The 12,331-nt window shown below is 35.9% G+C and overlaps 1 protein-coding gene across 2 annotated transcripts in view; it reads left to right on the top strand.

Annotated features, from left to right (window-relative positions):
• Window positions 1-12,331, top strand: part of mdga2a (MAM domain containing glycosylphosphatidylinositol anchor 2a) — a 136,485-nt gene that overhangs the window by 39,820 nt on the left and 84,334 nt on the right. For both annotated transcript variants that reach the window (XM_052581272.1, XM_052581273.1), the window contains exon 2: window positions 4,145-4,284. In XM_052581272.1, coding sequence (XP_052437232.1) covers window positions 4,145-4,284 — 140 coding nt within the window. The remainder of the gene's footprint in view (window positions 1-4,144; window positions 4,285-12,331) is intronic.

The raw sequence follows: 12,331 nt of genomic DNA, 5'->3' as shown, positions 1-12,331 counted from the left end.
GTTTCCTCCTGTGGATTATTAAAGTCAGTTTTGGGCGTCGCGTGTGTGTGTATGTGTGCATCTATCCGTGACTTGTGTACTACAAACACATCAAGCTTCATTACTGTGTCTGTCCCGCCACTCTGTTCCCCTTTCGGGCTTGAACTGATGGTAAAACTAAGGACAAACAACACTTTTGAGAGGTGCGGGGCATAGAGGACCTACAATAACGTAAAGTATTTTTTGTTACATTAAAGCATTGGGTCTTCAGAGGAGCCAAGTTGGCAAGTTCTTTTCTCATCTAGCATTCAGAATTTCTTGTTTTGCGTGCTTGACAGGATTTATAAAGCATAACATATCCACTCTGCCACAAAATAGACCCCCCCCCCCCAAAAAAAAAAAGTTAATGTTGCTTCTATTTATAAAAATGTTGTCGTTTTGTAAACTCCTGAATGATAATGATCCAAGGACATACTAACCTTGAAAACAGGAATAGCAGCAGCCATTTTGGTATGAAATATTCCACAGCCACTTTTATTCAATTATCTCAAAATGCCACAAAGCAGTGTATTGTGTATACAAATTTAATGTAAAAAAATCCTTTTCAAAATTGAAAAAGCACCTATTTCGGTGTACTAAACCCATGTTTGGACATTGATCTAGTGTGAAAATCTGAGTGCATTTATGTTGACACTTGTGAACGATTAGCAAGTAATGATATGCAGTGGCATGTTGAGATGCCTGAGATGAATATCTGTTTGTAATGTTTATGTCATTCATATAATTCCCTCATGACGCTATCACAATAACTCATATAGAAAGATAATCCTCCTCTTTGAGTGGTCTCCAGTCTGCAGGGAGCATCCAGATGTCGTAGTGTAGACGTCAGAAAGCACTCAAAGCACTCTTCAATCAATAATAATCCAGAGACCACCTTCCGCATGCCCCTTTGAGACCTGCTCAGTGATGTCTGTTTCATGAATTCTTGACGTCATATGGAAGGACATTAGCACAGTCATATGGTGGGTTGTGAGAAAGACACTGATTTTCTAAAAATAGATGGTGTGAAACTAGGCCAGGGTGCAGAGCAGGCAGCTGGCACACAGGAAGAGAATACTTTTGTGTGTGTGTGTGTGTGTGTGTGTTTTGTTTCGACATCCAGAAGCAGACCTTGCAACATAATTCATTTCGGCAGCATTTCCTGTCATTGCCTAAACCTTCTGCAGTAGCTCGGTGTGCACTATTAGATCTTTGAAATGTCTTCATTCCAGGTGGTGTCTGTGCCTATTACTTCCGTGTGTTCACCAGTGCTGTGGAAATACTTTGAAATGGTTTCATTCCATGCTATATGTTTCTTACTGCTTAAGGTAGTTACACTACTTCCAAAGAGGCTCTTTTAAAATAGTTGGCTACAATACAAGCTAGTAACAGAACATAACGACTGTATGTTCAGGCAATACCTTTTTAAATTATATTTTACAATAAAAGATTTTTGATTTTAATTATTCGTTTTTCTTGCACAAATGCGATGTGTGAGTAAAGGAACAATTAACATGAGGTTATTTGAATTGAACAGATAAACTGCAGTTTAAAGGTTTTGGGGTCAGTGTGATTTATTCACAAAAAACATTTTGTGAAACAGAAAGGTTATTCAGATGTTAAAGGTTCTTTATAGAACTTTTTAGACAAAAAATGTGCTTCTATAGCATTGTAAAGCACTTTTATTTTTAAGAGTGTAGTGATGAGCTAAGTATTAACAAATAACTAAAAGACAGTAAGAGTCAGTTCATATGAGTTGTTTGACTAAATCAAATCTTATTTTCCTTTTTTTAATTTGCATGTTTTCAAATTTATATCAAGCTATAAAACAGCAAATAATCTGCTAAATAATTTAAGAGTTTCAATACCCTACTCATGTAATTTTTATTATTATCATGAGTCAGTTTACATGGTTACTTTTCTTGTTGTGATTGAGACTAACACAATAAACTGAACGAAAATCATGGCCAATTTCGTTTAGTCAGTCATGCAACTGAAAATTAGGGCTTGGTTTTGACCCAAATTTGACGATTCAATTCGATTCTCATTCACAAGCATTTAATTCGATCTGATTACCAATTCCATTCGATTCAAGATTCGTTTTGTATATATATATATATATATATATATATATATATATATATATATATATATATATATATATCAGGTACGATACTTGACAAATTTTCTCAAGGAAAAAAAATCTCTCAACTAATGCTGTAAAATATACATGAAAGTCATTTGGTACTACATTACTATAATATTGAAGGTTAATTGACTGATTTGTAAGCTATAGTCTACAACTGATAAAATTACACTTAATGAAGTTTGTAAAATAATAAAGTTACAGTTACATAATAATATTTCTACTTCAATTCATTTTTTATATATAACATTTAAATGGTGACTGTCATAACATTTTTCATGGTTTATTCAAACAAAAATTAAACATAAGAACAGTAAAACTTACAATGAATTTGTTATTTCGTGCATATATTTAGCAAAATGCCCTTCACTACAGTTTATTTTTCTAACGAGTAATGAGTTTATGGTCACCTAATATGTTTGTTTCTGAGGTAAATTTGACTTTACGTATTGTTTACAAGACTTTATATACTGACGTCTTTGTGCGGCTGAAACACTGATTGAGCGATAACATGAGACAGGATACGGATTGTAAAGTGGTACTCTTCCTTTTAACTTACCTTCGGATGTTTAGTCATGTTCATTTTGTGCTGAAACTGTTATTAATGCTGCGTCTGTTGAACTGAGACACTCCACAATAACCCAACCTTATTTATTGTTTAAATTACTGAAATACAATGGACATAAATTGAATAAATTGTTTCATATTGAAGCACAAAAACACAATGCTTATTGCGATTTATAGGATGGGACGTTCTGTCCATTAACTGAAAACAGGTTAGACTATTCAATTCTTGGGGTTTAAGCAAGAAAGAGAATCATTTAATATCGAGATATATATATTTTTTACCCAACCCTACTGAAAATTGTAGTTAAAGGTGCTGTATGTAAGATTTTGACTCTACTAAAGCATAAAAATACCATAATATGTTTGCAGATCTTTAAGAAACATGCTAAGTTAACATACTTGTTTATCTGAAAAACAATGCTACAGTCAGTTATTCTCCTTTGAATATGTGCGTTCCGGAATGTTTATCTTTGTTTTGGTTTTTGAAACCCGCCCACTACCAGTTTACCCAGTTGTATTGTGGCACCCTGGGTTTCCAGTTGGCAGAAAACACAGTGTATTTTATTTAATTGATCATCAAATGGGCTCGTTCCTGCTGTGTTGTCAATCTGGCAATCTGACTGTGCGTCAAGTGAAGAAGAGTGGCCAGGTGAAAAAAACTCTCTCCTATATTTTGAATTTGGACTGCAATGCCTAGTTCGACCACTCAGTGTCAATCCTACATACAGCACCTTTAATTTACTTGCATTGCTACGTTTAATTTTGTTTCTCCCTAACACCGTCCGGTGCTCACTCATTTAGTAATGAATTGTTTTAGGAACTACCTTATAATTATTATTTTGTGCATATACATACTGTGGTATGGTATTTCTTCTGTATCACTGTAATAACTCTTTTGCAAAAAAAAAAAAACAAAAGTACATGAATACAAATGTGCGAGTTTGTTTGTAAAAAAAAAAATAGCAGCCTTGAAGTGCTTTGTAAGTTGAGATCAGTGGAGGAAACATCATCGAGCAAGCACACTGCAGTGCACCTGAGCTCCATTCTCCTGCTTAGAGGGGAAATCAATAATACAGCCACTTTCCTCATCAGTCGTCCTACGCATCTTCGAGATGTACTATAACGTAATGCTTAGATGAGGGTATTTTTGTCTGCGAAATTGCTTGGAAATGCAAGTCCAAGATTGTTCTACATACAGAGCAACTGGTGTAGTGCAAATTACATCTGCTGGAGCAACGTGACTGATGGCAGTGCCTCACCTTGAATTTGATTTGGCTGAAAGCATCAGTCTCATGTGGCAGGGATTTTATTTCCAACCATGACAGCTTTTTGCAGAGTGGCTGGTTGATGATGCGACCTCAAAAGATCCGGCAAACTAAACTATATCACTTTTCCATTTCTTCCCTAATGCAGCTCCTCCAAACGTTCGGATCATCCACTCTGGTCACGCATGCAACATTGAGGAGGAGCGCTACACGGAGAGGGTGTACACCATTCGGGAGGGGGAGACTTTGGAGCTGACCTGTCTGGTCTCAGGGCATCCACGGCCACAGGTGAGGCTCTGGATGTTTACTGACTTCTGACCGGTTCCATCATCAGCGTGAGGCTGCTCAGAGCTGGGTGTCACCACAGGACTTCTAATGCCTGCGGCTGGCATATTTGCACTAGACTGGGGAGATAAAATGTCTGGAAATTGAATGATATTAAGAATCTTCACGTTTGGAATCAAATTGCAAGTCTTCTTCTAGCTTATTCTGACTTAAAACAGCATCAAGGAAAATGGAATAAAAAAGAGAACCTCATACATCCAAATAAGGAAAAATAACTATTCATAAAGTGTGCTACATAGATGAAAATATTTGGAAATGGAAAATTAATTTGAAATACGAGACATCCTGTGGTGCTAAAAAATACAATATAGTAGCATTTGATATTCAGAGAACCGTTCCAGGCATCATATCAAGTATATTTAATACATTTTAATACATATATAATTTGATTCTATGATTATGTGATTTGTGTGATAATGCACTATATTTAGACAGAGCTCATCATACAGTATATATAACTGTGTTTATATATATATATATATATATACATTACATGTAGACACATATAGTACTACATATGTAAGAAATATATAATAATACATATTACAAAATATATATTGATATATATATATATATATATATATATAGATGTTGATGGATTGCCATGTATAAAATCATGTAAATTAATTTAAAGGGCACCTATTATTTATAAGATGTAATATTGGTCCTCGGTGTCCCCAGAATGTGTCTCTGAAGTTTCAGACAATACTCAACAAATACCCAACGGATAATTTATTATAACATCTAGATAATGTCATTTTTGGGGTGTGTCTAAAAAAGAGCTGTTTTGGAGTGTATCGCTTTAGATGCAAATGAGCTGCATATTCCCACCCCATCTGCAGAAGAGTGTCACATATACGGTACTGCCACTCCCTGTATGAAGACTACGCTGTTTGTAGAGCACCAACTCCTGTGGGGGGGACACCATCCCAAAAAAAAAAGACTTTTGTTAATGTTATGTTAATATTATTTAATATTAACATAAACATATAACAATTTAAATCTAAAGATTCTACATTCATAAAAACTTTTTTGACTGTTGAAGTTAGTAACGTATTTTAATGTCAGTAATAATTTCACCACCAACAACAACGCATTTGACTTAATATTCTAGTTTTCATGACTTAAAATGTATTAAATAAAAACAATGATGTAATAATGATTGGTTAATTAATAACAATCATCTGATTTTATTGAATAACACTGTTAAAACATAATGTAATACAAAACAAACCATTTTCATTATTATAAATTAATTGCTGTTTTAACACTTACAGAACGATCAAATCCTTGTTTAATACTGATCAAACATTTAATTCAAATGTCCACTTAATTTTGAATTTTTGGCCACCTTTTTGTGATAGAAACGCTACAGCCTTTTTAATTTCTTGAACAAAAACATGGACATCACAACCCTTACCAAAATGAACCATGGTTTTATCGTAGTAAAACTGCTTAATTTTATTTTGTGGGATTTCTGAATGCTTGAGACTATAAAATCAATCAGACAGCTGTACTAATAAAATCATAGCCAAATGTAACTAGATTTACAGTTGTCATTTATAAATAATGCAATTTAATAAAAAATTAAATTTACTTGTGTATTTTATTAAAGTTCTATTTTGAGCCATTAAAGTGTTGGGAGAAAATGAAGACTCATGTTCAGTCTTACATCCAAACACAGAGCACCAGGATGTCAAAATGGCTGAAAAACGATTATTCACACAATTATTCAAAGCAGTAAAATAACATGAATATATTTGAAAAAAAGTAGCAATGCATGGATGTCGATCATGCAATGTGACGTGAGAATCAAAATGGCTTGCCTAGTGAAACTGATTTGGTTTAAAGGGGATTAAAAATGTGTGGATTTTTATTATTGTAGGGTGGCTGTGTTTCACATACTGCCAACACACATTTATGTCCAAACACCATCTTAAAGTGGATTTTGCAAAATAGGTGCACTTTATATTAATTCTGCTTTTTTCTTTTGAATTATTATTATTTATTTTTTACAATTAAATATGAAGAATTTCTCAAATGGTATCTGAGGTAGCACCATATGAAGCATGTCAGATGCTTCGGGGTAAGCTGTGCCATATTAATAGTCATATGCAGTGAATGATATTACAAATGCTCTACAAAAATGGTTTCACTGCATGCAAATATTCTGAATATTAAGCATTTCCTTGCCAATTTGTGAATAATTTGCCGGCAAATTTGTTTTTTGAAATGGGCGTTAGAAAATTGCTTTTTCTCATTTACATTCATATTTTCATTTGAGATGTAAATTAGTCAAGTGTTCCCCAGTGATTCTGCTTCCCCTTCCACATGACACAGCTTACCCCAAACGTGGGGCAGACTTTTTTAAAAGTAATTTTACTATTTTCCTGTTTTATAGATACTTTAATTGACAGCAGTCATCCTGAAATGTTTTTAACTGTCGTAAAACCATCCTCTTCTACTCACCTTCACCATATCTGTTGCTTAAATAGGCGGGAATTATAGTGCTACTGTGAGTCCTGAATCAATGCTATGCTTTTCAGCTCAACAGGACGCCATATAATCCTGAATAATATGACATTTTGATTATCGGACGATAACAACATTCTGTGTTTCTGCTTCACGCACTCCTGTATGTATCATTCATCTGTTACGCTTCTGGACTCGCTGCAATACTCTCCATTTCACCCTCACTCAAGTGGTCTTAATTCTATCAATGCCCCACTCCTCGTTATATCTTGCAGAGGGCTTATCTGTCCCGTAGCCTGTGTGCGGTTTTAGATAGGCAGCACTCTATGCCTCTCATCTTAGTCTCAGTGCTGCATTTTCAGTGGAGAGGAAGAGCAGTCCCACTGAGTTAGTGCAGGAGCAGAGACGGCCACGAGGGAAATCACTGAATCTGCATGACTGCAGAAGAGCTCAGTGATTCCCCGAGGAGCACTGTCAGACCTCAGAACGCTAGGAAGAGTCCTAAAATCGAAATGTTTGCTAAGAAATCCTGTTGGCAGTGTGGTGTCATAGTTTTGAGGTAAGCCTTCATTTTGCATTCCACACACTGTTGCTGTGAGGGGTTCACATTTTTTTAATACTCCTGTGACGTTCTTCTCCTCAAATCAGAGTGGCCTCCCTGCGGCCAGGTTCCTGATGGGAGCAGGTATCAGAGATGAACTGGGCGGGCAGTGTGTGTGATGAGGTACACCCGAAGATAATGGTGCCTCATTACTGTTGTCGTTAAGTGTGCTAAATGCATCTCTCCTCAGGCAGTTTGCATGGACAATGGACTGGTTGGAAGGCTGAGCTAGTGGCGGAAGCTGTTATCCCATCTGCCCTGGACCTGAAAGGGAGCAAGAAGTTGTATAATACCTGTAGAAATCCATCTGTTAGCATTTCCATTCATTCATCCATTAATCTTTATACAACTTGAAATCTGCCATTTTTGCTTCCGGGTTTTCAGTTCAAGCCAATCGTGCCAATAATCTGAGCCATAAATGCCGTATAAAATATTTAAGTACATACAGTACTAGTAATTCAATGTTAGTGATATATGCTGCTTGTAAATGAAACAAATACATAGTCAGAATTGATGGATACTTTTGAAAGGCCCTCATTAATATAGTAAGTGTAGTTATGGCAACTACCAACATGTGTGACAAAAATTATAGAGTGCAACAGTGACTGCCTTCTTTTTTAGCTTCCTTTGTTCCAGAAGTATTTTTCCATTTAACATTTTCAAAAAGTCTTTTTTAGAGATTTAAAACCTGAACCAAACCAACCATTTATATATATATATATATATATATATATATATATATATATATATATATATATATACTGTATACAACTGTTTCAAAAGGTTCAAACGGCTATTGATGCTCCAGATGGAAAAGCGATGCATCAGGAGCCAGGGGTGTAAACTTTGAACAGAATGAAGATTTGTACATTTTTCTTATTTTGCCTTAATGCATCATGTTTCCTTCCTGAGCGTCTGTGTCCAATAGTTGTCCTCATTGTGAAAAGATCATACAGTCATTGTTGGAAAGGGTACAAATATGCAAAAGATGCTTGAAAAACAAATTTGTGGGACAAAGAATTCACAGCTGGCAATTTAACTGTTCAGGACAAACAAAGGACTCATGAAAAATTGTCACCAACTAAACAAATAAACACAAAAAAGGAAAAGAAAGAGCTTTGGATAATTTAAGTGACAACACAGTATTAAAAACCAATGGTATGTTAACCTTTGAACGGGATAATTTTTATAAATTTCTCTTGTGGACTATATGTAAGCATAATTTATGTGAAATCTTATTCAGGTCAGTACTAAATAAAAATAACATGCATTTTGTATATGGTCAGATTTATTGACCAAACTTTTTTTTGAATATAAATCTTCATTGTTTACCCTTTATATTTTCCATTCAAAAATCTTACAAAAATCTAACCTTTTATATATCTACATTTACTCTATACTGCTTAGGGTTGGTTTGTCTGTTTTATGTCCAATATCAAACAACCACTATCAAATTAAAGCAAAGTACAATTTATGGATAAGTTTATGCTTATGAATAGTATGTTTGAAGACTGATATTGAGGCAGTTTGTTGTTTTAATTGTTTAAGCGAACACGCATTGAGTTGTGTTGGTGCATGAAGAGGGCATTTTCTTTGGCTGTGAAAACCCTAATGCATTTTGAATGTTCTGTGCTGCTTCTGCCTCCCAGTCTTCATTGTAAAAAGATAGGAAGATTTTTGCTGGCAGCCTCATTTTGAATAAATGAACTTGTGCCGCTTCTGATCTCATCTCCGGCTTTTGCTGACTCCCTTACCTTGAGTGTAAATAAGGAAAGATTTTTAATGAATTATCCACTCTCTTCCACTTTAAGGCAGTCTTGCCATTTCTGCTTTTTAGAAGTTAATGTCTGTAAACATGAAATATGACTATTTCCAGACCTATCCGAAGCAGAGGGTATCACATAATGCAGTAGGTTGACGGAAAATGTAATACAGGAACATTTATTACCTAAAATTAGAAAGTGTACTTGGTACTGGCACAGCTTATTTCTATGAAGTGAAGTTACATGACATTCAGCCAAGTATGGTGACCCTTTCTCAGAATTCATGCTCTGCATTTAACCCATCTGAAGTGCACACACACAGAGCAGTGAACACACACACACCCTGTGAACACACACCCGGAGCAGTGGGCAGCCATTTATGCTGCAGCGCCTGGGGAGCAGTTGGGGGTTCGATGCCTTGTTCAAAGGCACCTAAGTCGTAGTATTGCCGGCCCAAGATTCGAACCCACAACCATAGGGTTAGGAGTCAAACTCTAACCACTAGGCCACGATTTCCCCGACTTCCTTTATCCCTATGATGCAGTACAAACACAAAATCTAGAAGCTGTTCTGAAATGGATGACATGTCAAAGACCACCATGTGTAATTGTTAGGAACAGACAAAATTTGTTCATGTTTTTTTTATCCCAGTCAAAGCATCTATATATATATACTAGTCCAAAGACTGACTGTTTAGCATGGGCTCTTTAGCCCCTGCTGTTTGATGCCGTAACTACACCATCTGTGCCCATAAATGCCTTTCTCTGTTGACTTTCATTCAGAATTATATCCCAGGAGCATATTCTGCTAACTAGTGACATCACAGAAACTTTCCTGACATCTTGTTTAAATTTAAGGCCCCCTTTGGGTTCTCTTACACAGATATTAACACTATAAAAATCATTTATTTTTTATTTTATTTTAATACATTTTAATGAAAACATTAGAGATAGAATGGAGATTGAATATCTTATTCAAAATGATAGATAACCACATATGACAACTAAAGTCTTTTGTTGTCCTTAGGACTGCAAAATGTGACCAAATATACTCGCCGTGTTCATTAATCACCAAGGTTTTATGTATGGCTCTGTTCCAGAATGTTTGTCTTAGTCAAATTAGCAACAGGGTCATCTTAGATAGATTTCTTACCATGCAGCAAAGCATATTAATTGGTAATTAGCATGAACTCTCTAAACATCCAAGGTTTCACCAACTCTTTGTTTCAGTTCTGCCATTACTGAACCAGTTCCCATAGATCCTACAGACAGTGAGTGGGTCAGAGAAAGATACGCCCAGGGATGCTTTATGATAGACTGAGGGGGCTGGAGGCTATATATAGCGCTCTTTATGGGTGCATTCTGTCTGCATTTGACACACTGGTCCCATCGACACAGAACTCCCATCAGTGTTCTGGATCAAGCGCTTTGTGGCACTGATCCACTTAACGGATTTATGAGGATGAGATGTTTGTAATACTTCAGACATGAGTACCTTTTATAGTTATTTTTTTTATTGTAATAAACATGTTATGACATTATATAATAATAATAGGAATAGCTCATAAAAAAAAAAAATGTCAATGGGGTCCATTTGGGTTTTATGTTATTGATCTTTTGCCATATTTATTTTGGGATTTGTATTCATTATTTGAACAATGATTTGATTTGATCTGATTTGGGAGTGAATATCTACTTTAATTGAGTTTTTGCAACCTACACAAAACCAGTCATATGGGTCAATTTTATCTGAATTAATAAGCTTCCATTGATGTATGGTTTCTTAGGATAGGACAGTATTTGGCTGAGATACAACTATTTGAAAATCTGGTATCGAGGGTGCCAAAAAATCTAAATATGGAGAAAATCACCATCAAAGCTGTCCAAATGAAGTTCTTAGCAATGCATATTACTAATCAAAAATTAGGTTTTGCTGTATTTATTGCAGAAAGTGTAGAAAATATCTTCATAGAACATGATCTTTACATATCCTAATGATTTTTGGCATAAAAGAAAAAACTATAATCATTTTGACCCATACAATGTATTGTTGGCTATTGCTTCCAGGGCCACATTTTTCAAAATGTCTTCATTTGTGCGCCACAAAATAAAGTCTGGAACAACATGAGAGTGAGTAAATGAGGACTGAAATTTAATTTAGGGGTAAACTAGCCCTTTAATGTGAAACCCTGAGTTTCAATAACTGTAATGTGAAAATTTCCCTTCCCTCCTTTACTCAGAAACAATATTTCCCCTGTATTATATGGCTTGAGGTCTGGAGGGCTGTCATTTCCACTGTTTTATGACTATTTATGGTGGCACTTTGGTTGTGAAGGCAGGGCTGCCGTCAAATAGTTTTCACTTCCACCCCCAACATATCGTTTGAGTCATGATCTCTTCTAACACAGAAATAAATAATAAAACAGAGATTTTTGATTTATGTGCTACTTTTTTATTCCACCCAGTTCCAAAGTCTTGAATGCAGACATTAAATGAAGGAAGTTAAAGTACAATAAGTCTTAAGGATTCGAGAGGGTCATCTTTTCTTACGTATTACACTGAATTGCTGTCACATAATGCACAGACGATTATTCGGTTCCACTTTCTCTCCTCTGAAAGTAGGAATTCCTATTTGTGCGCTGTCAGCTATAGCCCACCTCAGTGCATGCAGACATACAGGGCTAAGCACTTTTCTTTAGCTGCCTTATTTCCTGTTCGAGCTCACAAAGAAAGCCAGCGTATCTAAGCCCTGCTAGTTCCAATACGCCGTTATTCCTAACCAACATCCAATATATGTAAACAAATCTGCCCGCCCTCCTTCCTCAGCAAAGCATGAAATGGATTTCATTCTTCCACTTCCAAGGGTTACGACTCTTTTGGGCTCCAAACCGTCTTTTTTTTTTCCTTCATAGACCTTCGCGAGAAGAAAACCAAGGCCTAAGTGAAAGCAACGCTTGGTCTTTTGAGGCGAAGCTGAAAATGCTTTCAATTAGTAAGAGAGGGGCTAATAGTTGGGGTGAGGAAGAAGTTGCTGCTTGCAAGAGGAAGGCGGAGCTTTGATCGAAGATGGACTCAAGCTGAGTTGCTCCCGCCTCTGAGGTTCTTGAGCAGCAGGGATGATAAAGGGGGGTTCTGTTGTAATGTAGGTCATCTAC

The sequence above is a fragment of the Carassius gibelio genome, chromosome B17 (genome assembly GCF_023724105.1).
Source record: "Carassius gibelio isolate Cgi1373 ecotype wild population from Czech Republic chromosome B17, carGib1.2-hapl.c, whole genome shotgun sequence".
In the NCBI taxonomy this organism is placed as follows: Eukaryota; Metazoa; Chordata; class Actinopteri; order Cypriniformes; family Cyprinidae; genus Carassius; species Carassius gibelio.
Note: the sequence above shows the minus strand (reverse complement) of the source record. Positions and strands in the feature narration are given on the sequence as shown.